A 26909-nucleotide genomic window follows, 5' to 3' on the forward strand; every position below is an offset into this window, starting at 1 on the left:
GAAGAACTAAAGAAATAAAGAACTCAACATGCAAAGCGTTCTTCTGAGTGTTCATGGCTCTATACACAACCATTTTCTTTAATAAAGAACTTGAAGCACCATTTTTTTTAAATAAAAGAATGTACAGTTTCTGAATATGGTCCAAAATCAATGCAGAACTACAGAGACCAAAAACGAACTGGCTATAATGCTTGCCAATCAAAGAATATTAGAATATTAATAGACGTGGCATGAGGTTATGGCTAATGCATCTAATTCATGAACTGGAATGATAAAGCATTGTCTGGATATGGTTACATTTCCCCGCATAACTAAAGTAAGCCAAAACTGACTGACCGCAGCACCCAGTTCTTGAATATAAGAATATTAGCAGCTGCGACATCTGGCTATGATTAACACAAATCTTCTGGAACAAAAGCATTCGAATCATACCTAATTATCTGCATCTGCCCTACTCTGTTAATGAGATCAAATTCATAATGGAAAACAAACAAATAAACAAACAAATAAACAAACAAACAAACAAACACCTCAAGAATACGGTATTGGTCGTATCCAGGATGTAATTCACAAATGAATGCATAGTTTTGTTTTTTTCTTTTCTTTTTCCAACACAAATGGCTCAACTCACTGGCTCATTACAAAGCTCATGAGGTTAAAATGGGTGAGTTAGAGCAAAGGACAAGTAGTATAAATATGCACAGTCCAGCACCAAGACTAGCAAACACAGCAGTAGAAAACCACACAGACTTACTCAGATGAAGGTAGAACCTTCTGGTCCTGCTCATGATTGGTTGAAGTAAGGGCTCCCACTCCACTCCTCAGCAGCTGAACCTCAATGGCTTTCTGCAATTCTGATGGATCAGGGCTTAGTACAGCAGGCAGGAGCCTCTTCAGGTCTACACACACAAAACCACGACAGTTAATTCAGGGGGAATACAGTTTCCCAAGAACAGTTCAGTCAACATACAGAGCACACAGCTAATATACAGCTCATCAAAGAGCAGCCCTTCTCAGTTTTGGTCCTCAATAAACAGTTCTGTCCAACAGAAAATTACCCTAACTCCACCCCCTCATTCAAAAAGAGAACAAACCTCTGATTTGTGATTGTAAAAATCAACACAATAGAATAAAATCTATTTCTTCAAATTAAATCATCAGCACACCTTATTTACTTTTGATGAGGTAAACTAGGTGTTGAAGGATATGATACAACAAACAATACTGGGATTCCTCAAGGAGAGACTGGAAATGGTTCATCAAACACAGACGTATGGAAAACAACTACTTACTGCATTAATAATACAGTGTAGTATTTGTATTTACTGCAATAAGTGGTTCTCTAAGCAAGTAAATGCTTAACTATTACACATTTTTAAAAACTCTACCTACCTCTTTGCATATCATTTTGTCTTTTTTTGACCCAGTGCCACCAGTGCCAAAACATTGTGACCGCTATTCTAAAATTCAGCCTAGTTTAATGATTACTGAATCATCAGCTGATGAGGGCCACAGACGCCTAGTCTACTAGATTTAATTCACCAACTAATTACTCGGGCATTAATTAAACTTTGTGTATTAGGGCAAAGCAAAATGTAAACCACATGTGTCAGAGACCCCAGTTTTGGTGGGCCACTGCACTGAAGACTCAAGTCATTCCCAAACTAAGTCAATATCGGCAGAGGAGGGAAAATGCTAAACTCTACAAGGCTGTGGCCTGTAAAGAACCAAGTCTGACACCCAAGAGACAGAGCTGCTAGATTGAGAGCAGACAGTGGTTATGTGTACCAAGCTTATCCTTTGTGGTGGAGTTGAGAAAGCAGTAATCTTCCCCTGGCAGCAACTCCAACTGAGCACGGCACTCTGGGAAATCCCCATCCTCAAACCTGCTCAGTGCTCTAAAACACACAGACAAAAACAAATGAGTGTTTGAAGAGGCCTGGTGGATAATTCTGAGGCAGCCCAGACACAGCGCATGCATATCAGCTTCAAAAAGTACAACATTTATGTGAAGTTTTGAGCTTTTTGGGTTACTTAGCTAGATAAACATCTCCTTAAGTCCTTCCAACAGGAATGTATCGGTTCACTGCATGTAATTAAACTACAGGGCTTTTGGCCTTAAAGTTTTGCTTTATACATATAAGCCATTTCATGCTGCTCACTTGATGTAGTTGAAGTCGGTTTTGAGGTTGATGGTGGTGGAGCTGCTGCTGTTCTTTTTGAGGGTCAGCATGCTGGCCTGCCATTCCTGCACCGAGGCCCAGTCACTCAGAGCCACGTAGCACTCGCATGCTTTATTGGCAAGGAAGTTCAGTACTTCAGGGGAACACTCGCTGGACTTCAGCAGAACAGTCTTCCTTACATCCCCTTCACACAGAGGGAAAGAGAGAGAATGAGATAAAAAAAAAAAGAAGAAAGAAAGAAAACCGACAGAGAAAGAAAAAATGATGAGGGAAAGTGAGAGAAAATAGAGAAAGAAATACAGAAAGAGCAAAAGAAAACACTGAGTGTGTTAAAATACACTAGTCATGCTATTTGAAAATAAAAGAACACTAAATGCATCTGTAAACACTTCCTCACCGCTGCCTGTGTGCTTAGGGCTAGAACTGTTGCCTGTGGTTGAGCTGGCAAGCTTCAGTAAAGATCTGTCGAAGCCTTTGATGGAGCAGTCCATTCCTGTGACCGCACATAACTGCTCCTGATACTCCAGAGCCGCTTTCTCAAACCTGATACAGGCACACCATATTAGGAAAAACTGCAATACACTGTGTTTCCACATTTATACAGTAATCTCACATCATAAACCAAGTCAAGTATGCTCATTTCAGGGGGAAAAAAGTGTTTAGTCACTTCACATCTGAAATGATCAAGCTCTTCACCCAGAGCTGATCTAGAAGTCAGAGCAGTGTTCTCCAAAGCTGGTCCTACAGTATGTGCGCTAAACATTTAAACATATTTCAGCCAATTAACACCCATGGATTTACAATTGGCATGTTAGAATGAAAGGAAAAAAATAAAATAAACACACACATACACACGCACGCACGCACACAAAAAGTGTAATACATGGGTACCCCCAGGACTACGTCTGGAGAGGTGGCTGGGGGAAACGGAACAAAGCTGCATCAACTTACTTCCCCTCTGCTTGCAGAGCCACAGAGCCCACCCAGGCCAGACTCTTGCCCATGTTAGCTTGGCTCCAGGCTGCCAGTCCCTGGATAGCCTCCGGACAGCGCAGCTCACAAAGAGCCTCTACCAGCATGGTGATGGGAACTTCCATCTCAGGACCCTACAGGAGTAATAAAGCCTCTTGGTACTGCCTTCAACAACTGTTTTTAATGTAAAGGTTTAGCTTATTGAATAAAAAAATGAATACATAAATCAAAATTATGCAGTAGCTCACAAGATAGCAGCATCATACACCTTTTTCAAACCAAAAAAAAAAAGTAGTTTGGGGGTGGGAGAGTAATGTTTTTAATGGAAAATCTCATATTTTGTCAAATATTGTGGGCCCCTGTGATCTGAAAATATCCAGAACTAAGGTAAGGCAGGTAGGCCATTTTCGCTGAGTGGTCGATCTTACCTGAGCACTGCTGTTTTTGATCTCTGTAAGCAGGTCAAAGCCGTGGCGGATCGTGACTGCTGGCTGGCCAGACAGGAGTCCCACCCTCATCAGAGCCATTCGAATCCTGGTCAGCCAATCCTGGCAGGTCTGACGGTTGGTGTAGAAAAATGTTCTGATGCCCTGGGGAAGATGATTGACAGGAAGCATTACTCACATCTGTGCACATTTATTTATTGCTGTACTGGAAAGGAACATCATAAAAGCACACTGTACAATTAATGGAAAAATTTTTTTTTAACATGTTATGGTTGCAAATATGGATAAAATTGATTACTGATTTTGCTGTATGAAAGATTATGCATTTAGCTAAATATCTTATTACTTACTGACTGAAAATTCTAGACATTATGCAATGGTGACAACATCGATGACAACGTAAGGTTAAAGTCTTACCTTTGGGGGAGCAGTGAGAGCATTGGCACAGCCTTCATAAGCATTATACATGAGCTTCTCTAGATTTTCCAGGAACTGCAGTAGCAGAGCCAGACGGAGCTGGTTAGCGTGGTGGCCCTCGTCACTCTCCCCACCACTCCATTGACTCAGCTCCTGCTCACCGTTTAGGCTGTGTGCCGCCAGGCTACGGATCATACCTACAGCAGGTGAAGGCAAGAGGAATAAACAAATAAGTCATTCAAATGAACTCCACAAACATGAGCTTGTTCCCTTAAGTATATTGACAGGTACCCAAGTATATTGTGTCCCATTTTTAAAAATTTCAAACACAACATAATATATAAATCTAAATAACAAACTGTCTTCTATTTTTTGTTTTTATTTATCTTTAATATATGAACCATGGCACACAGTGCTACTGATGCAAGCATCACTTCTCTCCTGAAGTTATTTCAACAACCAAAACCCAAAAAAACAACAGGTCCATTTAGTGCTTCATATCTAAAATGAACATTGGAGATGTAACATCCACTTATGACATTCCAGTTCTGATCCTGGAGTCCTTGAGTACCCCTGCCCTGCACATTTTAGTGTTAGCCCTGGTAGAGTTACTGCAGCTCTGCACATCAACCTTGTTCTTAAAAATGGGGACCAGTACAGTACTTCTCCACTCATCAGGCATCCTCTCACTCTCCAGGATTTTGTTAAACAACCTGGTTAAAAAGTCCACTGCCTTCTCTCCTAAACATCTCCATACCTCCACAGGTATGTCATCTGGACCAACTGCCTTTCCATTCTTCATCCTTTTTAAAGCTGCCCTCACTTCCACCTTACTAATTCTCTGCACTTCCTGATCCACTATCTCTCCCCCCGTTGTCCTCCTCTCTCTCTCTCGTTTTCCTCATTCATTAGTTCTTCAAAGAACTCCTTCCATCTACTCAACACTCTCTGTTCACTCACTAGTACATTTCCCTCTCTATCCTTTATCAGCCTAACCTGCTGTACATCCTTTCCAGCTCTATCTCTCTGTTTAGCCAAACGATACAAGTCCTTTACTCCTTCTTTACTGTCCAGCCTCTCATACAGCTCATCATAGGCCTAAGCCTTTGCCTTTGCCACCATTCTTTTCGCTATGCGACTAGCCTCACAGTACTCCTGCCTACTTCCTTCATTTCTCTGGTTATCCCACTTTTTCTTAGCTGCCTTCGTCTTCTGAATACTCTCCTGGACTTCCTCATTCCACCACCAACTTTCCTTGTCTTCTTTCCTCTGACCAGACAAAGCACCCAACACATTCTTGCCAGTTTCTCTCACCACCTTAGCTGTAGTTTCCCCAGTCCTCAGGTAGCTCCTCACTGCCCCCAAGGGCCAGTTGCAATTTTCCCTGAACTACCTGCAACCATCCTCCTTCTTCAGCTTCCACCATCTAATACCCCAGGACCACCTGTGCCTTATTTCAATACCTGAAGCAATGAGCAAACAAATGCTATGATGAGATCAGACATCCATCTATTTACCCCAATGGTGCTGCCTGACTCCCACCAGTTTGTTTTAAACCCATGTGAAATACAGAATTCATAGGTCTCCTTAACCAAAGCACCAAAAGTGCTGAGCAGCACTACTCTGACCTTCGATAGTTTGGAAGGTGTCCTGTGCCCGTCCAAGAGGGGTGCGCAGTTTGGAGAGAACTGTGAACTGGGCTGCTTCCCACACAGCCCATTGCCACAGCACTGCCTCAGTCTTCAGTAGAGGTCGGGGCACTACACCACACTCACGCTTGTCCAGCCGCTGACAGCTGTGATACAGTCTCTCCAACCATGGCTCCTTTCTGCCAAAAAAGAAGACACAGCCATACATCATTTATTTACACAATAATTGCAGTTACTTGCTAATAAGTCAGGCAATAGCCAACTAACAAAAAAAATTATTTTAGATTGTGATTCTGAACAGTGTGAAGTTGTGGGGCACTTGTGGGTTGGAGGTTAGGGATCTGGCCCTGTGACCGGAAGGTTGCCGGTTCGATCCCCAGGGCCAACAGTCCATGACTGAGGTGTCCTTGAGCAAGACACCTAACCCCCAACTGTTCCCCGGGCGCCGTGGATAGGGCTGCCCACCGCTACGGGCAAGTGTGCTCACTGCCCCCTAGTGTGTGTGTTCACTAGTGTGTTTGTGGTGTTTCACTTCACGGATGGGTTAAATGCAGAGGTGGAATTTCCCCGGTTGTGGGATCAAAAAAGTATCACTTAACATTATTTTATTCACTCTTTCAGATTTTCACAAACTCGCACTGGCAACATGAACTTACTGCCTGATCAACTTCAGTATCTGATGTTGGCATGGTGACAACCAAACTGATAATTCAGCTGTGTGCTAGCAACTGTTTTTTGACATCAGGATTATTTTGCTTTCTGCTTCTTCATGGATGGTGTTTTGTGAGGAGCAAAAATGTCATTGATATTTTGCCCATTTGCCCCCCCCCCCTTGTGTAAAGCTGCTTTGTGACAATGCCTGTTGTAAAAAGCCTATATTAATATAGTTTGACTTGATTTATTCCTGTTGCGTTCTACGTGTAATGGCCTTCAAGCTATATAAAACAACATGGCTACATGTGTTGCTTATTTCATTGGTCAGACACCAACTTCATCCACACGGACCTGCACCTATCGAACACTGGACTGTGCTCATCACTGTAAACAAATTTTGTATTTCTCACACTTTTTTTCTGGCCAATGAGTCTACGTTTCTCTCTCACTACAGGGTGAAACGAAAGCTGTGCTCCCCTTTGCCAGCCGGCCTCCTACTCACCCCCCGCGGTGGACCGTTCCATACAAAATGAAGCTGATGAGGTCAGAGAAGTCCTGTGGGTGGAAGGTGTTGCTGGGCGCTTTGCTCATATGTCGGCGGATGGCAAGAGAAATCTCATGAATCTCTGAGGGACTGCTGTTACAGCTGAGAAACAAAAAAATGAGAAGACAAAAGAATCAGCTAATTTGTATACTGTGTTCAGTGAAAAGCATCAGTTTTCTTCATCACAGGTTTAAAGCAATACTCCTGCAACTGCCCATAGGTTCCTATTATAAGTGTCTTGAGGACACTTTTTTTTTTATATAAAACACGTACAAGTAAATTCAAGGCAAAACTAAACCAAAAACAACTAAAATCATGGCAAATGACTTCACACCGCAGATGCTCCAAGATAAAGAATGGGTTGAAAAGGCTGGAGTATTTCTTTAGCACCCAAACACATCCGCCCTTTGAGCAAGACCTAGCACAGTCCCCTAACAGCTTTACATTAAAAGAAACTACCGTTAGCTTGAAAGAGTTCAAAGTGTGTTATTGTGTTATCAGAGCACCTTCAAAGCTTTGGCACATCCTTGTTTATTATATAACAATAAAAATAACAAAAAATATATATTCTTGCTATATATGATATGCAAGACTCATCAATATGTAATATAATACATTTTGAAATGAAGGGCTCCTGAGTGGTGCAAGTCTAAAAGTTTGCCCCATAATCACACAATCTGGAGATTGCAATGTCACAGCCAATAAAGCCAAAATCTAATGGCAAATGGAATTGGTAAACACTAAATTGGAGAGAATACTGGGTAAAAATCCAAAGCAATCAATCCATTAATCCATCCAGTCACCTGAACTGTAAAAATGGATAAAATGTTCATCAGTAATGATTCAAAACAAGGCTGCTGTCTGCGCACCCTCTCTTTGCTCTCCTTTCATTGTTCATGAATTGTACTGATTCATGTCTCTCACGGCCAATCTCTGATGCCAATTTAACACGCTTAACAGGCCAAAACAAAGCTGACAACTAGAGACCGGCGACACTTGGCCCGATACATCAGGTGACCTTTACGTAAACCTTGAAACACAACAGGAGACTCACCTCAGTGTAACGTGCAGCGGGACAGACTTCAACAATTTGCCAAAGGCTTGTCTGACCCGCACCGCCGAATGGACCAGCTGGACACGGCACACGTCCACACACCTGCACATAAAACAAGGTGGAGAGTGAAGTAAGTGATTAAGTGGTACGCGTGCTTGCCAACCTGGTCCTCAGAGCCCCTCAGACACTCATCATTTCCAATCTAATTCACTATACACAGGGATAAAGAAAAAATGCTGAGCGTCTGGGGGGGGCTTGGTTTGGGAAACACGGATACATAGGCTTAAATGAAATCCTTGGATGGAAGCATTACTCTTGTAGGTAGTTTTAAAGGGGAATTTTTTTTTTTACATTTCTCCCCCTTTACAGCAAAGTAAGAATTTCATTGTACAGTGCAACTGCAATAAAACTCTTGAATCTTACTTATCCCCTAAAGTATGCAGATGAACAAATTGCTTACCATATTGTGGATATCATAAATACATTGGCCAACTGCATGCCTCATTATAAAGATTGCATAGTTATTTTCCTTTAATAAACTTTAGTGCACCATAGTATATAAAATGCTGAATAAAAATTGCAGTTGATAGTATTTTTAAATGTGGCACATTCGGTTCATTTTTTTGGGTTTCAATTTAACAAACCTCAGTTTTTTTGTGAAAATGTCTTAAAATATTATGATTATATTATTGCCATTTCCCACACCCTGGCTGAGAGAATGTCAATGCTGACCTTTGCAGAAGCTCTGTGGGCAAGGAGGACGACAGCACCTGCAGACTGCTGCAAGTCTGCAGGCATACGGTGGGGTCTTCATACAAAGCTTCGCAGGAGGGGAAAAAGAAGAGAAAGAAAAAAAAAAAAAAAGCATGTCAAATCACGAGGCTCTGATAGCACACAATTTCTTAATTACACTCATCTTTATCTTCATCACAGTGTGTGTGTATATATATATATATATATATATATATATATATATATATATATATATATATATATATATATATATATATATATATATATATATATATACACACACACACACACACACACACACACATATATATACACACACATATATACACACACACATATATACACACACACATATACACACACACACACACACACAATGCTATGATTCATCTAAATGCTAACTGCTGATTTTCCACATACCATTAGCAAGAAGTCCTTTACAAAACTTGTGAAAGGAGGGCAAAGAAAAGAGTGGAGAATAGGTCTCAGATTTCTTCATCATCAGGGCAACCTCCAGAGACCAGGTAAGCAACAGCCTTCTGCAGAAATACATCCATGCAACATTTGGGTTCAGAAACAACAACCTTTCCTTCAACATCCTGAACTATAATGAAAGTGGCCAAAAAGAGCCATAGTACTAATACAGAATGATGCAATCAGAGAGCTGATGAAAAGGTTGGATGACTTTGCTGGAGAGACATACCTGGTCTCAGGATTCAGATGTTCTTTACTAAGTAGCATCCCCAGCAGACTGAGGAGTGTGCTGAAATGCTTCTTAGTTGCTGTAGTAACTGTGCTGATGACGGCACCATCGAACAGTGAGGGGGATGAGGAGCTGAGGCTGCTAGAAATGAAGTGGTCGTGCCTGCAGAAAGACAGAGTGCATGGTAATGTAAAGAAGCAGAATAAAAAGGAGAAAGCCTATAAAAAAAACCAAGATAAAGTGTTTAAAAAGAATTTGAAAACAGCAGGAGGGATCTTGCATCTGAGTGTGTACCTGGTGCAATGAGAGTAGAGTGTGTAAAGCACTGCATACTGGACTGCAGGGTGGTGCACAGCCAGCTCCATGTGAACCACCACCAGGTTCTGACTGAGCAGAGCGAATACAGTTGGAGACAGAGCCCACATCTGCAACACAAGCATAGAAAACATGAATAACATGAGTAACATGATGAAAAGCAACAGCAGATTATATCTGCTCTGAAAACAAAGAAAACAGACTATAGATTTCACAAGATTTGTACATCTGAGAACATTGCACAAAAATAAATAAATGACAGGCAAAAACACTCAAACACGATGTGCAGATGGCACAACAGCATTTTTGTTTCTTACTTAAACCAAAAAACAAGCTTCAAAATAAGCCATTTTGAATCAAATCGCTTAACTTCCAAGCATGTCTACAAATTTTCAGGGTTTTCTTCAAGCAATTATCTGAATAGTCAATGATTTTCTACTCCGAACCGTCAGAGAAAGAATGCCGTTTGCCTTTTTTGAGAGACATTTTTTAAAATGACTTTTCCTGCTGTTTTCTTGAGTTTGATTTTAATTGGTGGTAGTAAATTTGGCACAGGGGACGTCAGATCTGCAAAAGTACCAATCAGAGTTAGCAATATGTATATGTCTGCTCCTCACATTCCTGTCCCTAACTACACACACACACACACACACACACACACACACACACACACACACACACACACACACGACCTCTGAGCAAAAGGTACATCTTGAATGTTTTCCATGACATGGGCCCCGTAAAACAAATCATATATACTCATATGCACAGCTAACATCATATACCATCACTCATAGTGTGAGCAAGTATTGTTACCGGATGGATTGCAGGATTAGATCACAATCACAAAACTCGCAGACACCAAGATGAACAAAGGAAAAAAGAAAAACTGATGGTTCAAGTAAAAATCTAATTTCCACACACTTGCCTCAAAGCTTGCTCATGTGGCTTCTGGCACTGTATGACCTAGTGTTTATTCCACAAAAATGGGCAAAGGCTATGTTCACACAGCAGGTAAAAAAGTGGACCAAATCTGATCCTTACCAAATCGGATTTTTTTTCCTTTGGCTGTTCACATTATCCTTTAAATGTGATCTGTATGCGACAGCAGTCTGAACAGATCAGCTCCTGAACTGACCCAAATGAGCAAAAGACCAGTGTGTCATATTGCTTCACGTGGCTCACGCACAGGTAACCAATCATGAATATAAACAAACACCAGTCACTCCCAGAGCTTTCAGTTTCACCTTTGCCAGTATCAAAGTAGCCATCATGAAGTTCTGATGGCAAACAGCTGGGCTCATCACCCTGACTGTGTTTGAGCTCACAGTAAAAAGGGCATGATCACGTACTCGGATTCTTTAAACTTTGCTTTCAGACATTTAACTGTTCACTGAAGCCGTAGCCTCGTTCTCCTACAGCTGCGTTCGGCCATTTTGTTCAGAATCTCTTCAAACGTGAAGGGTTTGGATCAGTTTCTTCTAATTTTGTTTTTTAGGACAAAAACATCAGCCTGGATGTTGAGTCTCAGCAGCATGAAATGATGACCAACATAGAGTTGGATTGACGTAAAAGTCGCATGAATTCCAATCTGGCTGTTCAGATGGAGTCGCGGTGCCGCAGACCGGATATGTATTGGATTTCAGTACCACATATGAAAGCATCTCAAATCGTAATTGAGAATGTCAGATTCAGCATGCTTATCTGTCCACTACATTCAGGAACAGCAGAAATGTATGAAATTTAGATTTGTAGTCAGAGACATCGCTTCACACCTACAAACAATAACACAAGGGCACTTACTCCAATGAGGGAGTTTTTGGTGTTGCCAATGGTGGTGAGGGTGCTGAGGTTGAAGATGAGGATGAATTCGGCTCTCTCTGGGCTGAGCTGCAGCTGGCTGAAGGTTGGGTGCTGGATGTGTGGGCAGGCTGGCGGTAGCCCCAACAGTTCAAGCAGACTGTTCAGGGCGCAGCCCATCTCACCCAGCACCAGCTTATACGCTGCCTCCAGAATGGGGATATTTTTCAGACTCAGAACGGCCTGGTACACACCATGTGCTGCTGCCATGACCTGCAACCCAAAGGTAACTCAAAATAGGCCTAGAAATGAAGACGAAAGTATGCAGTTTTATTAGTGTTGATGACCCATGCTGTACCTCTCGCTCTCGATGGAAACGCAGCTCCAAAAGCTGGGAGTTTGGGGCCAACAGCTTTTCCACAAATGAAGCAGGTAGCTTGGTGTTTATCTGGTCGACAATCTGCAACCACAATATATGTTTGTATATATTTTCATTTCATAGAACTAAACTATTTCCCATTTCCTTTCTCTCTTTTCTTTTAGCAAGAGAGTTCTACAATTGACCAACAATACAAAGTCAAACAAAGCAGCAATGATTTGTTATTTACTTTGTTAACTAATGTTTACAAAAGGTGTCAAAGTGCATTTATTAAAAAAAAAAAAGAAAAAAAAAGTAAAAACAGGACAGTATAGGTAGTGTAGGGGGAAAGAGGCTTCTACTGTTTCTTGGCACCAAAAACAAAACACTTGTAGCAAAACTCTGAAAGATAGTGGCAGCAAAGAGACAGAAAACCTGTTCGTTGACATTGGAGGAAGCATGTGTTCACGCCTTCACCCTCCCAGGTTGGTAGCATTGCACGATGGGTGATACACTGCTAGTGAGTCTTGCTTATACAGATTTCAGCTGATGTGTGAGCTTGTACATGTATGTCAAGTGTTTAATAAGCTGTTCCTGAGAGACACAATTTACACATAAGATTACATTAACACGCTCCTGCTAGCCTTTTAATTATCAGTAGGGCTGAACAATTTTGGCAAAATATCTAACTGCAATTTTTCCGACCAATATTGCAATTATGAATTAAATTGCAATTGTTTAGAACTGAGGTATAAATTGAGGTTTGGGCCTTTTTTGGCTCAGAAGAACAGCGTATATTTTTTCTGGCTTGTGACTAGAACTGTTAACATAGTTAACACAGCCCGCAAGTTATCTGTGGTGTCTGATGTCACAGCAGTTAAGCTCCATGTAACTTGGTAAAACTTGCATCGTATCAAATGTTGTTGATAATAAATTAAGACTAATAAAACTGCAGCTCCTGAGATTTTAAAATTGCAATTGATATAAAATCAATTTTCAGCACTAATTATTAGTGTCTAGGGATACAAATTTTGGCAAATCTTTCACTGATCACTCTCCATCATTAGTCTGCAATTAAATTATTAACAGACAAACGTAACTTAAAGGACTCAAACCATCAAAACATCAATTATACAACAGAAAGGTCCAGATGTAAAAGCCAACTGGTTAAGCCACAGTCCAAACCAGTATATATCAGAACAAAATGTTGATCTTCAGGCATGACGTTTCTCAACCACACACCAACTTCTGTATTAATACACTGATGTTAAATTGTGTTCCTTGAATGGAGAGTGGAACATAGTACTGAAAACTGCAGCCAAAAATTGGACCTACAACTGAACCGTTGGAATATGTAATCACTGGCTCCTCCAAGGTAAATATGTTATAATGTCATACACACCGCTTGTTACTAGCTTAAGTTCAAACAAAAAAAAATGACTTGCCTGGGGCTAGTTTTGGCTTAGTATAACCTAGTAGTATCACAACACACTTTCCCTCTGAAAACATGTTTGCTTTCAATTTAGCACATCCTTGTAGTTCTGCCATTGTCCTCTCTAAAAATCGCTCCCAAAGACCCATTTTTTGCTGTGCGCTTTAAATTTTAGTAGGCTCATCTAGTGAAAATCAACTGTCTAATTCAAAACGTGCTTCAACTTTAGTTATAAACCTGCATATTTCAATAGGAACGGTTATTTATTAGAAGTAGAAGTAGAATTCTTATTTATTAAGAATTAGAAGATTAAATTTAACTGATACCATCAGTCTAACAAGTGTTTATTTGTTGGTTAGTAGCTGATCACAACTGCGAGCGATGATGTCATACTTGGGTGAAGTGCTCTGGAAGGCTGGTCAGAGTTGAGTCTTACCAGCGTGAGCAGGTTGAGGACGCCCATGCTGTACTCTGGGCCACAGGACCGGCAGCTATCCAGCTGGTCCAGGCCATAGGAGATGACCGCCCCCGTCAGCTGGCTGTTTGAGTCCATGCTTGTCAGCAGAACACACACACACTCGTTCCCTGCAGTCAGCACGTCCTCTGAGAAGAACACCTGCTTGGCTGTGGTGACGCAAGCCAACACACGGTTCAAAACCTGTTGCAGAGGAAGCACATGGCAAACTGGCATAAAAAAAAGTTATTAAAACAGCACAAAAAATTATTAGAGCAAGAATATAAGATGCTAACAGGCCAGTAAAAGAAGGTACAGGTACACAATTTAATTGCATACAGATGATATTTTTATCTAATATCCTTATTTACATACAGCATGCAGGATAAGCCAATATTTATCAAGGCTGCAGTATGTATACACTGTGTTGAACACAGCACAAAAGTGGGGGGGAAAAAAAAAAAAAAAGTATTACCTTCTCTCAAATGATCCTACCTAGGTCTAATATCAATTTTTTTATTACAAGATTCATTCATTTCATTTTGACCTTTTCATTATTTTATTATTTATTATTATTCATATTCTTATTTTAATTGATTTTATTTTTTTGTCATTTTAATACATCTGTTTACTTTCTTATTCTCTTTATTTTGATTTGATGAACCTTTACATTAGCTTTGTTTTATATTTTATTTTAATGTATTTTTATTATTAAATGTTTCACTTTTTTCTACTTACCAAATTAAAGCATGTTATTTATTAAATTTACTTTTATTATTTGATATGTTCTTACACATTATCAATCCCCTGCTCTGTGTTAACATTGTAAATGAGAGTCACCCTCAATATTCTCAGAGACTAAATAAAGGTTGATTGATTATATGTGTGATAAACATACCTTATATTCACTAAATTAAAGGTTCAACATAAATTATATACAAGATTTGACCTGACTGGTATGATGAATACAACCGCATGAACACGAGTAGCAGCATTCCTTCTTAGATGTGTGATAAATGTGGGTGTATTGTGGTCACCACTGAAACCTACAGCAACACGTTTTCAGGCGACTTGAGAAACATTTCTTTTAAGGTGGTTACCACAAAGCTACTGGCAACTGATCAACAAAAATAATAATAAATAAATATAATTGAACTCCAAGGGCATTTAATCTCATCCGTCTGACCTGCCCAGAACACTCACATCAGTGACATATGCCTCTGTGATGGGGGGTCCCCGGATGGGGTTGAACCTTTCTCCGATGCTGCGCACCACAGTGCTGAAGACTCGCAGCAGGGCCGCCAGCTTAGGCAGAGACACAGTAGGCGGAGGGATGTCCTCATCTACTGCTTCACCCGACACCACGTGACTCAAATCCTACAAAAAGAAGTGAAAACACAGCCAGTCTGTTAGAAAACCAAAACTTAAAACTAAGGGTGGACAATATGCTGAACGTTTTTCATTAATAATTCAATTAAAAACCAAAAACACTACTCCACAATAAACAGGAGAACGTAAAAATAACAGGAATGCTATAATGGGCTGACATCCAATCCAAATTTGTTTATTCAGTTTAAGAAGTTACTATATGCTGATTACTGTTTACATGATTACTGTTCTCTATGTGTCTCTATTAGACCAAACCATAAAGCTTGTAAACATAACACTTGGCTATAGTTCCAGGATAACCAATTTACCACAAATTCAAGCATAACATAAAACATTGGCAAAAAACAGCAAAATTATGCCATGTTTGAGGCAGTCCAATGTATCCAAGCACACAATGGATTTAACTGACTAACTTGATCAACTCTGTTTGCCAACACTTGTAGCTGAAGCTAACAGCAATTTAGCAAATCCTTTGCTCTCCCAGATGAAAATGCCAAGCACTATTACGCAACCGATAAGAGCATCAACATGTAAACTAGGATGGTACGTTTTGTTGATAATTCTATATAATAGTTATCACTTAAGGACAGTTTGACATCAGGCGACAAGCCACAAAGAGCTAACGCTATTAGCATTTATGTTATCAGCCATGTATGGGCTGATTTCACCATAGACAGAGAAAGATGAAGCTGTTTGATTCTGCACATCATCCAGTGTAAATTTTTGTATTATAGTGTGGTGCATCATGTCATAACGGCCAATGACGCAAGCTAAATAGCAAGCAAGGTAGGTAAATCAGGGAAATTAGATGCTTTACTGTTCCATAAAATGACCAGAAAGATCATTAAAATCATTAACCACTTATGCTCGTAGGTATATTTTGTTTTTTCCATATGAACGGACATGCCCAAATCGTAAGGCAAATTATTCAATAACTGCATGAAATAACTTTTTTGGGGGTGAAAATATCTTGGATATTTTGATTGATTTTTGATAAAAAATATTTTTACAGAGTACATCACTAAAGAGATGCCATCTGTTTATAGTTTATAGCCCAGATTTATGGAAAAACTGATCGAGCTTTAGTAGGAAAAAAAAGTGAGTTCAGCTTATTTTATTATCTTCTTCTTCTTCTTTCGGCTGCTCCCTTTAGGGGTCGCCACAGCAGATCATCTGCCTCCATCTTGCCCTATCCACTGCCTCCTCTACTTTTACACCAACCATCTCCATGTCCACCTTCACTACATCCATAAACCTTCTCTGAGGTGTACCTCTTCTACTTCTACCCGGCAGCTCCATCTCCAACATTCTTTGCCCAGTATATCCACTATTCCTCCTCAACACATGTCCAAACCATCTCAACCTGGCCTCTCTGGCTTTATCTCCAAACTGCTCCACCTTCACTGTCCCTCTGATCTGCTCTTTTCTAATCTTGTCCATCCTTGTCACTCCCAACGAAAATCTCAGCATCTTCATCTCCGCCACCTCCAGCTCAGCCTCCTGTCTTTTAGACAGAGCCACAGTCATCAAACCATACATCATAGCAGGACGCACTACTGTCTTTTAAACCTTCCCTTTCACTCTTGCTGCTATCCTTCTGTCACACATCAGCCCTGACACCCGTCTCCACCCACTCCATCCTGCCTGCACCCTCTTCTTCACCTCTTTTCTACAATGTCCATTGCTCTGGATGGTTGACCCAAGATATTGGAAGCCATCCAACTTTACGACCTCTACTCCTTGCATCTTCACCTTTCCACCTGCCTCTGTCATCTGCAAACATCATGGTCCATGGAGCCTCCTGCCTGACCTCATCTGTCAACCTTTCCATCACCATTGCAAACAAGAACTATTCTCATACATGTCCTGCACCACCCTAACATACTTTTCAGCTACACCTGACTTCCTCATACAGTACCACAGTTCCTGTCTTGGCACCCTATCATATGCCTTCTCTAGATCCACAAAGGCACAATGTAGCTCCTTCTGACCTTCTCTGTACTTCTCTACCAACACTCTCAATGCAAAAATTGCATCTGTGGTACTCTTTCTGGGCATGAAACCAAACTGCTGCTCGCTCATCTGAACCTCTCGCCTTAGCCTTGCTTCAACAACTCTTTCCCATACCTTCATGGTGTGGCTCATCAACTTTATACCTCTGTAGTTACTGCAGCTCTGCACATCACCCTTGTTCTTAAAAATGGGGACCAGTACACTACTTCTCCACTCATCAGGCATCCTCTCACTCTCCAGGATTTTGTTAAACAACCTGGTTAAAAAGTCCACCGCCTTCTCTCCTAAACATCTCCATACCTCCACAGGTATGTCATCTGGACCATCTGCCTTTCAATTCTTCATCCTTTTTAAAGCTGCCCTCACTTCCACCTTACTAATTCTCTGCACTTCCTGATCCACTATCTCTCCCCCCGTTGTCCTCCTCTTTCTCTCTCGTTTTCCTCATTCATTAGTTCTTCAAAGTACTCCTTCCATCTACTCAACACTCTGTTCACTCACTAGTACATTTCCCTCTCTATCCTTTATCAGCCTAACCTGCTGTACATCCTTTCCATCTCGGTTTAGCCAAACGATACAAGTCCTTTACTTCTTTACTGTCCAGCCTCTCATACAGCTTATTTTATTATAAAGTTTTAAAATTACATTACCCATATCTGACTGGAAAGAAGATGCTTACAGCTCTCACACGACACCCAACTTCTGAATGAAGCTTATGAAACATGAAAGTTATGAAGAATATGCCCAAGTGCATTTTGGAACCACTGGTGGTCCCAAGGAGTTAAATAGGTTTTAAAAGGTGGCTATTATAACACGTCCAGCTTCCAACACTTCACAAGCAGGTACAAAATAAATTAGAACCTAAATCATATATGAAATTGGTTCCCGTTTGGGTCAGTTATTTTTGAATGTGCAGTGGGAAAAGCAGTACAAAGCAAATTCTTGGTTATTAAACCCTACAGCGAACCATTATATATAGTATCGTATTAAAGCACTACTTGCACATTACCAACCAGAAGTAAGCTCTTTGCTATTGTGAGGCAAAGAACTATGACGCGTGCACTTGTTCAGTGTCCCTGAAGTAGACATAATGCAATTTTATTATGACATTACCACACTAAAAGCTTACATTGCCCACCCTTACCTCAGCATATGCTTCCATGTCTTCCAGAAACTGGCCCAACAAAGTTGTAGAAAATGCCAAATCTGCCACCCAAAACTGCTCCAGACTCTGTAACCACCCTGTAAACACATGCAAGTTATTTTGCCACTTCTCCACCCCAAAAAACAACCCCCCCCCCCCCCGCAACACACACACACCACTTACCAGACACCTGAAGAGTGAGAGACTGTTTCTGTGTATGATCTATATGCCAACCCACTAGGATATCCACTGTGTCCTAAAAAAGGGAGGAATATTAGGAGTTAGGAATTTGTCTTCACTGAGAAAGGGGACACACAAAAAGACAGAGGATGCTCAAGGATATCCTTGCTTACTCTGAAGTTGGTACTGAAGATGTGTGGGTAGCAACGAGCCACCAGCAGAATGCATTTCACGCTCTGACAGAGCAGCTCTGGGGTGTCCAAGTTCTCCAGAATAGACTGAAGGCTGCTCATCACCAACTGTACAGAAACAGCAGCGCCCAGTTACAATTCACTGTAATAAGTATTGTGCGACAAACTAAATAACATGCAAAAAAGGTAATAAAGTAATCAGTCCATTTTTCTTTCTCTGTCTCTGTGCATCACACAGAAAAGGTTCATTTGACTGCTTCAGGTGTGCTGAGAGGTGAAATTATATCTGCAATGATTAAAGGACATGCTGTTACTTAATGCTAATGTTAATGCTGTTACTGACAACTTGGAAAATGCAAAGCTTTATATATTAATCTAATGCAAGCAGAAATCTGAGACATTGCAATGTGCTACAGGAAGTAAAGGAGGTGATAAATATTGTAGTGTTTCATTACATTAGAAGGTACTGCTTGTTACAGCGACAGAAAGCGGGACTACCGGATTTATATTAGATCAGGTGTTCTCAAACTCTTCCACACCAAGGCCCACTTGTTTATAACTATAAATCATACAGAGCCCACAGAAAAAGTTAAATGTTGGAAGAAGAAAAAAAAAGTTTGCAGAGGTGTCAAAAAAGGGGGGGTGGGGGGAAGGAGGCAGATGGTGATACAAGTGAGTGAGTGACACTTTTTAATAACACAAACAGGGAAACTTCACCTCTGCATTTAACCCATCCGTGAAGTGAAACACCACATACACACTAGTGAGCACACGCACACACACACACACACACACACACACACACACACACACACACACACACGGGAGCAATTGGGGGTTAGGTGCCTTGCTCAAGGGCACCTCAGTCATGGACTGTCAGCGCTTGGGGATCAAACCGGCAACCTTCCGGTCACAGGGCCAGTACCCTAACCTGCCATATCTTTAGTTTTGAGGGTTTTGTGGTTTATTTGAAACAAATCTCAATACACTCTGTGGTCTTTTGGATTAGCGTCGCCACAAACAAAAAACTGATAGGTCCGCACTGAACAATTCAAGATAAAGAGCTATGAAAAACCTCTCCATCTCCGGCTAACTGTGCATTGCGTGCCCACGACTGCGTTGCCTCAAACAGATGACATCTAATTAGCCCGCGAATGCGGCATTTTTATAACAGCCCACTACAAACTACTGCCTCTCCCTGAATTCAGGCCTGTGGACCACATTGGTGGTCCTCAGCCCAGTTTGAGAAACCCTGCATTAGATTAACTGAATAATGGGCAACAGATTAATCCTTTATAGAAGTGAAAGGTGGAACGAATGAAACAATGCATATACGGTGTTAGGCGTAGGATCTAATATTAGGGAGATACATGCTTCCCAGAGGTGGTTCTGAAACCCCTCTCGCAGAGTGCTACAACAGAGCTAATTACACTCAGCTACAAAGCACACACATGCACAGCTCAAACACTACCTTCTCCTCATCCATTCACTTATTAAAATACTTGAAACAAAAAATGTGTGAATCAGAAAAAGGCTACCGTCACAACAAACCGGCAACATCGCAAGGAGATTTTTTAAATGAATTTACTACACATTAATTTAATTCTCTTAGACTGATGGATAAAGATACATATGTATATACAACCCCAATTGCAATGAAGTTGGGACATTGTGCAAAACAAATAAAAACAGAATACGATGATTTGCAAATCCTGTTCAATCTATATTCAATCGAATACACTACAAAGACAAGATATTTAAATGTTCAAACAGATAAACTTTGTTTTTTTGCAAATATTCACTCATTTTGAATTTTATGCCTGCAACACGTTCCAAAGAAGTTGGGACAGGGGCATGTTTACCACTGTGTTACATCACCTTTCCTTTCAACAACACAAAATCAGCGTTTGGGAACTGAGGACACTAATTGTTGAAGCTTTGTAGGTGGAATTCTTTCCCATTCTTGCTTGATGAGCACCTGAATTTGTACAACAGTCCGGGGTCTCCGTTGTCATATTTTGCGCTTCATAATGCGCCACATATTTTCAACGGGAGACAGGTCTGGACTGCAGGCAGGCCAGTCTAGTACCCGCACTCTTACTACGAAGCCACGCTGTTACACATGCAGAATGTGGATTGGCATTGTCTTGCTGAAATAAGCAGGGACGCCCCTGAAAAAGACGTTGCTTGGATGGCAGCAGATGTTGCTCCAAAACCTGTATGTACCTTTCAGCATTAATGCTGCCTTCACAGATGTGCAAGTTACCCATGCCATGGGCACTAACACACCCCCACACCATCAGAGATGCTGGCTTTTGAACTTTGTGCTGAGGCTCGGAGGACACGACATCCATGATTCCCAAAAACAATTTGAAATGTGGACTCGTCAGACCACAGGACACTTTTCCACTTTGCGTCAGTCCATCTCAGATGAGCTCGGGCCCAGAGAAGCCAGTGGCGTTTCTGGGTGTTGTTGATATATGGCTTTCGCTTTACACGCGTACATGAGTTTTAACTTGCATATGTAGATGGAGCGACGAACTGTGTTCACAGATAATGGTTCTCTGAAGTGTTCCTGAGCCCATGTGGTAATATCCGTTACAGAATGATGTCGGTTTTTAATGCAGTGCCGCCTGAGGGATCGACGGTCACTGGCATTCAGTGTTGGTTTTCTGCCTTGCCGCTTACTTGCAGAGATTTCTCCAGATTCTCGGAACCTTTTGATGATATTATGGACTGTAGATGATGAAATCCCTAAATTCCTTGCAGTTGCACATTGAGAAACGTTGTTCTTAAACTGAGCCTTTCATTTATACCCAATCATGACACTCACCTGTTTCCAATTAACCTGTTCACCTGTGGAATGCTCCAAACAGGTGTTTTTTGAGCATTCCTCAACTTTCCCAGTCTTTTGTTGCCCCTGTCCCAACTTCTTTGGAACGTGTTTATCCGTTTGAACATTAAATATCTTGTCTTTGTAGTGTATTCAATACAATATAGGTTGAATAGGATTTGCAAATCATTGTATTCTGTTTTTATTTGCTTTAAACAATGTCCCAACTTCACTGGAATTGGGGTTGTAAAATAAATACATAAATGTACTAATTTGTTTATTTTTCTAAACCTTAACAAAAAATCTGCCCAGAATATGCTGTTTTCGTAAAGCTTTACAGTGCATAAAAATAATAAAACACCAGCAGCACATTTCTATCTTGCACTTTCCACAATAATGAATAAAGCACTTGTAATGTTTTATTTGGTGTTTCCTTAAGGTGTTCTTTAGATTTCTTTAGGAAATTTTTTTTTTAAATCAGCATCTCTACCCACTCCCCCCATCAGAGTAATGTTATGTTAATCAGAATACATCACTTCTCATATCATCTTGCAATATCAAAAAGTTTCATCAATTTCATGTCCCTACTGTGCAACTCCATGCCCTAACATTATTAAACTTTCACTCTTTGAAAAACTACCTCACCTCAGAGCTTAATATCCCAACCATAGTGTTGAGTGAATACCTGCATCACAGGCGAGAAAGCCTTTTTCTCCCCTGCCGTCTCCAGAGCCTTGTACACCGCCACCAGATAGAGCAGCTTCACTTCGTCCTTGGTGCAAGCACTGAACTTAACAAACATCCATTTGAAGATCCTCTCTGCCTCATAACTGAGGGCAGCACAGAGCAGGCCCAGGCAGCAGGCAGCTTCCTGTCTTAGCTCCTGAAGGAGCTTACTGCTGTAATGACAGATACAAACCCTAAGTTGGCTATACACATCAAAATAAGCAACACCACCCACCTGCAGGTTTTCAAATGCTTTCATAACTAAAACTGAAAACAGCTGGCAGACAGATGGCCTTCAAAACAATGGCAAGCTAAAAATACCCATTAGATGAAGCAAGAACGATTTATACTGTTAAAAATAAATGGATTCGTGTTCCTACCTCTCATTCAAAATGTCATTCAGGGTACTCAAAATGTTATCCAACTGTTTCACAAGGACCTGTGACAAAAGAATAAAAAGACAGTTTAATACAGCCAACTCTTCTTTTAAAGGGGAATTTCACCAATTTTTCAAAATTTCTGAATAATGGTCAAGATGTAAAATAGTAAGATCGGATCAACGCACACTGGTGAAACGCGCATTTTATAATAATTAGAGTCAAAATTGTTCACTTTGGTGGGGACAGAAACCAGACTTCTCAAATTCTTCATAGAAAGCTATTACAGAAATTGATTATGAATATCATTGCTGCCGAAACAAAACACTGCATCACCAAATAAACACTTCACTTTTAATGTAAATTTTTTCCAAATAATTTGGGGCCATTTCTTTCGGGCCACTAGTCATGAAATGTGCACACAATACAAAGAACAATCAGCATTTTCAAATTATGCCAAAAACTGAAAAAAAAATTGTTTCAGTCAGCAGCAATATGCTGCATAAGACATTATTTTATGATAGTTTTGAGAAGGTTTTGGCTTATAAATGTAATTTAAAAAAACGTGATATGTTCAATAACAACATTACATCTAAACACTCAGAAGACATTTGTAGGTTCACTGGTGGCTCTAGGCAGTAAATAAAATGATCAGATCTAGATTACAGACATTGCAACCCTTGGTTCTCATCAACACCACTAAAGAAATCAAGAGGCTGTTTCTCTACAATTATTTCACTCTTAAATTGCAATAATTTAATTATGTAGAATTTTGGGAATCATTTTTAGAATTTTCCACTTACAACACTAGCAAAGCCTGCACAGAGACAAACAAATAATAATAAAATAAATAAAAAAAGGTAATCAATAACACTAATATAGCAGGCCTGTCAAACTGGGGACCTTCCAGGCCAAAGTGCAGTGGAGATTAGTGTTATCCCTCACTGAACACTGAACTTAGTTTAGGAAAGCCTTGCTAAGCTGATGAGTTGAAACAGGTGAGTTTAATGAGGCAGTGTGATAAAGTCTGCAGTGTTGTGACCCACGAGGATTTGAGCTTGACACACATGCAGAAGAGGTCTTGTAAACAGAGTGCCATAACTTACCACCTTGTTTTCAGAGTGCACAATCAGTTCCCTCATTTGTTTCATGGTGGCCAACCTGCGGTCCCGGTCGTCCTCCCGCGAGACCCTGCGCAGAAGATTCGCAAGCCGAGACTCATCAGAATGAGTCTGCGGTCGGTCTGTGAGAGAATGCAGGAAAAGGACAAAATGTTAAAGCATCAAGCCACCAGAGCATTCGCTTCACATGTCTGACTCCCTTCACCTGTGATATAGGGGCTGTTGTGCACAAGCTTGAATGGATTATGCACCTGCATGTCACACAAAAAAGCAGCTTACGGACAATGTGTTATCATGTCAGTCAAATGGTACTTCCAATCCAAGCTGTGCCGACATCTCACCACCAGTCAGAGGTGGGGCTGTTGAAACCCTGTTCCTATTAGAGCTCTAGTATGAGGCAATTAAGTGGGGTACAATCGCCTGGTTTAGTCAAAATGTTTTACCTATTGCTCTGGATTGCTAGCTAGGTGCTATCTACCGCATTCATTACAGAAAACAACAGCATGCTGGCTAATGCAATATTATCTGTCCGCTGAGCCGCAGAGCCTCGGTTTCACTCTAACAGGTTCAAGCCAGTGGCATTTAGCGCACTTTTTTTTTTCTTAGCGAGATTTAGGTGACTGTCATTTCATGTGAATTTTCAGTGCATGTGTGATAAAACAAACAAAAACAAACAAAAAAACAACATATAAACCATTAAGTGCTATTGTGCATGCATTACACCGGCTTGAAACCGCTGGAGTGAAACTGCAGGTGTAAATCTGCGGTCAGACCTTTCTCGGCTAATGAGCGGTCCGTCTGGACAAGAAAGAAGCTTGTTAAAACTGCACCAGGTGATAAGACTAACATCTTTTTAGCACATGCTTGAGTATAAAGTGTTTTACAAGCAGTGTAATAAACTTGATTGCACAGGATCTAAAACAGTCACTGACGACTTGACCAAAAAGCTTAAGACGCGTGATTAAAGATGCTGCTCTGCTCTCCACAGTGACCAAGTCAGGCTTGCTAGTTTAAGGCAAAATCCCTCATTGAAGCTTTTATTGTTACCTACTACGAAAGTATTTAGCATGTTTTTCCCCACAGCATTTCCAATGTCATAAATTATACAAACATCAATAACAGCAAAAAAATCAAAATATATCAAAGTGAAACACACAGACTCTTATTCTTGTAGAATATTCAACTACATGAGATTGCTGAAAAAAGCTCTTATTATACAGTACCAGCCGTAACTCGAATGACGTGATTCTAATACAACCGTTTAACAGGAAAGACCTACCATCTGAGCTCCAGAAACAGCTGTAAGCTACATCCTGTGTGTTTAAATAAGCTTTTGGCTGCCCAGAGCTGATGCTCTATGTCTTTGCAACAGAACTCTCTGTATCTTAAAAGAAAATATTTAAATGGGACTACTGTAACTGAACACACCCTGTGATTTCCTCATGTCCTTTGTAGCTAAAGCACGGTTTCCATGCTGAAAACTGGTCAAATCAGTGGTCACATCATTGATCCTCAACTCTTGCCCCAACGACTTCCAACCAAAAGTATTTTCACTGAGGCCTCCATCAGTGTCATAAACCCCTGCAATAAAACAAACAGAGATTAAAACTTGCTCTGAGGTTTCTTACACAATAACACACTTGAAAGCCTTGCAAAAAAACACCAAGGTGCTTTCCAAACATACAGAAAGAGTGAGCAGGTTATTTTCAGTTTCGTTTCCTACCAGGAACACATGAAGGAGACACTTATAAAGCCTCTGCCAAGTAATAAGATGCCAGCACTTATTACAGCAACAGACATTACAGGTGATTCTAGTCCAATATCTCCAATTAGGGAGCAAAGTTTTCCACCCTAGTTGGACCTCATTTTTGCTCTATATCAGTTCCCAGCACACCTCAATCAAGAATACCTGTTACAGCTGCACTGGTGGCAGAGATGAAGTAAAAGATGTGAACTGCCTGGGGCTCCAAGGACTGTTAGGATAATTAGACCCTCTGGAGCCAAATTACATTAGCAATCATTCGAGAACATGGCATGGGCGTGGCTGTTTAAATTCTCAGATAGTGAAACTTATCCTAGTATTCCCGTAGGGCATAAGTAGCCTGTAATTCTTTAAAAATAACATCTATAGTGTTTTATTAACTAGTTTTACACGTACGCTGATACTGCATCTCACTACTACACCCAAACAGAGCTATATATAGGAACACATCAAAAAGATAACAGATGTGTGTATCGTCATTGTTGAAACAAAACCTCATACTTCCAAAATGATACCTTTCAAGAAGAAAACAAAACAAAAACATTTACTTGTTGAAGTTCATGTAACAAGATTTTCTCCCCCTCAATTAATTGTGCACCATTTATAATAATTAGAAAACATAGGGTAACTGGAGTTTTTAAATAATGCAAAAAAAGTGAAATATCTGGGAAAAAAGGATGTTTTGCAACAGGGACCAAACTGTGCGCTGTAGCATTCAACTGTTGACTTGAGTGGTAGTTTAGTTAGGTTGTGTAATTATTTTTCCATTTGAAGTGTAAAGTTCATTATGAATAAAAACCATAAGATTAATTACTGCATGTTGCCAGGTCAGCTAGCAGTGTGTTAAAGCTCATACAACCAAAACACAAAGAGGTCTTACAACAAAAAAAATTGCTGTGATCACACCACGCTGTACAAACTAAAACCATCAAATTGTCTTGAACAAAAAGACATCACCTTCCTTTGAAATGTTTTCATTTTAAGTATAGTGCTGGCTTTAGCAATGTAACAAGCAACAGAGCACTCAAGGTCATGTTATCGCGAAGTAGCATCACAGCTGTGATCTGGTCGCCGCAGATCATGTTACTTGCAATAACACGCAACCTGAAGTGTTAATTTAACAACAGTTAAATAAAATAAGAAAATCAATAAACTGGGCCATGAACGCAGCATTTAATGTTTTATTGTTCACAGTTCCTTCTGCCAAATTATAGTTCCTTAACCAGAAGCTTGTTGCTACGTCAGAGTAATGAGTTCCACCCACTTGCTGCTCAGTCAGCAGTTCGCTCTCCAGCTCCTTACACTAAATTCCCCAACAGTCACCACCACTGAGCAGCTTTTCAGTCGGCAGCTCTGACAGAAGAACAGCTAAACAAATAGGAATCAGCCAGAAATGAACCAAATACCATTCCCCAAACATGTAGTCTGGTCTTCAGAGT

The 26909-nt window shown here is 40.5% G+C and overlaps 1 protein-coding gene across 1 annotated transcript in view; it reads right to left on the reverse strand.

Annotated features, from left to right (window-relative positions):
* smg1 (SMG1 nonsense mediated mRNA decay associated PI3K related kinase) overlaps positions 1-26909 on the reverse strand; it is a 65224-nt gene that overhangs the window by 30023 nt on the left and 8292 nt on the right. The window contains exons 3-27 of the mRNA XM_017697399.2: positions 25137-25289; positions 23694-23830; positions 22591-22649; positions 22170-22383; positions 18634-18759; positions 18464-18536; positions 18281-18378; positions 14938-15111; positions 13717-13938; positions 11849-11950; positions 11494-11763; positions 9670-9800; positions 9376-9537; positions 9093-9211; positions 8652-8739; positions 7920-8021; positions 6824-6967; positions 5647-5846; positions 4019-4215; positions 3584-3745; positions 3135-3289; positions 2581-2726; positions 2163-2367; positions 1789-1898; positions 755-899 (exon numbers count right to left, since the gene is read on the reverse strand). Of these exons, the coding sequence (XP_017552888.1) occupies positions 755-899; positions 1789-1898; positions 2163-2367; positions 2581-2726; positions 3135-3289; positions 3584-3745; positions 4019-4215; positions 5647-5846; positions 6824-6967; positions 7920-8021; positions 8652-8739; positions 9093-9211; positions 9376-9537; positions 9670-9800; positions 11494-11763; positions 11849-11950; positions 13717-13938; positions 14938-15111; positions 18281-18378; positions 18464-18536; positions 18634-18759; positions 22170-22383; positions 22591-22649; positions 23694-23830; positions 25137-25289 (3694 nt within the window). The remainder of the gene's footprint in view (positions 1-754; positions 900-1788; positions 1899-2162; positions 2368-2580; positions 2727-3134; positions 3290-3583; positions 3746-4018; positions 4216-5646; positions 5847-6823; positions 6968-7919; positions 8022-8651; positions 8740-9092; positions 9212-9375; positions 9538-9669; positions 9801-11493; positions 11764-11848; positions 11951-13716; positions 13939-14937; positions 15112-18280; positions 18379-18463; positions 18537-18633; positions 18760-22169; positions 22384-22590; positions 22650-23693; positions 23831-25136; positions 25290-26909) is intronic.

The sequence above is a fragment of the Pygocentrus nattereri genome, chromosome 14 (assembly GCF_015220715.1).
Source record: "Pygocentrus nattereri isolate fPygNat1 chromosome 14, fPygNat1.pri, whole genome shotgun sequence".
In the NCBI taxonomy this organism is placed as follows: domain Eukaryota; kingdom Metazoa; phylum Chordata; class Actinopteri; order Characiformes; family Serrasalmidae; genus Pygocentrus; species Pygocentrus nattereri.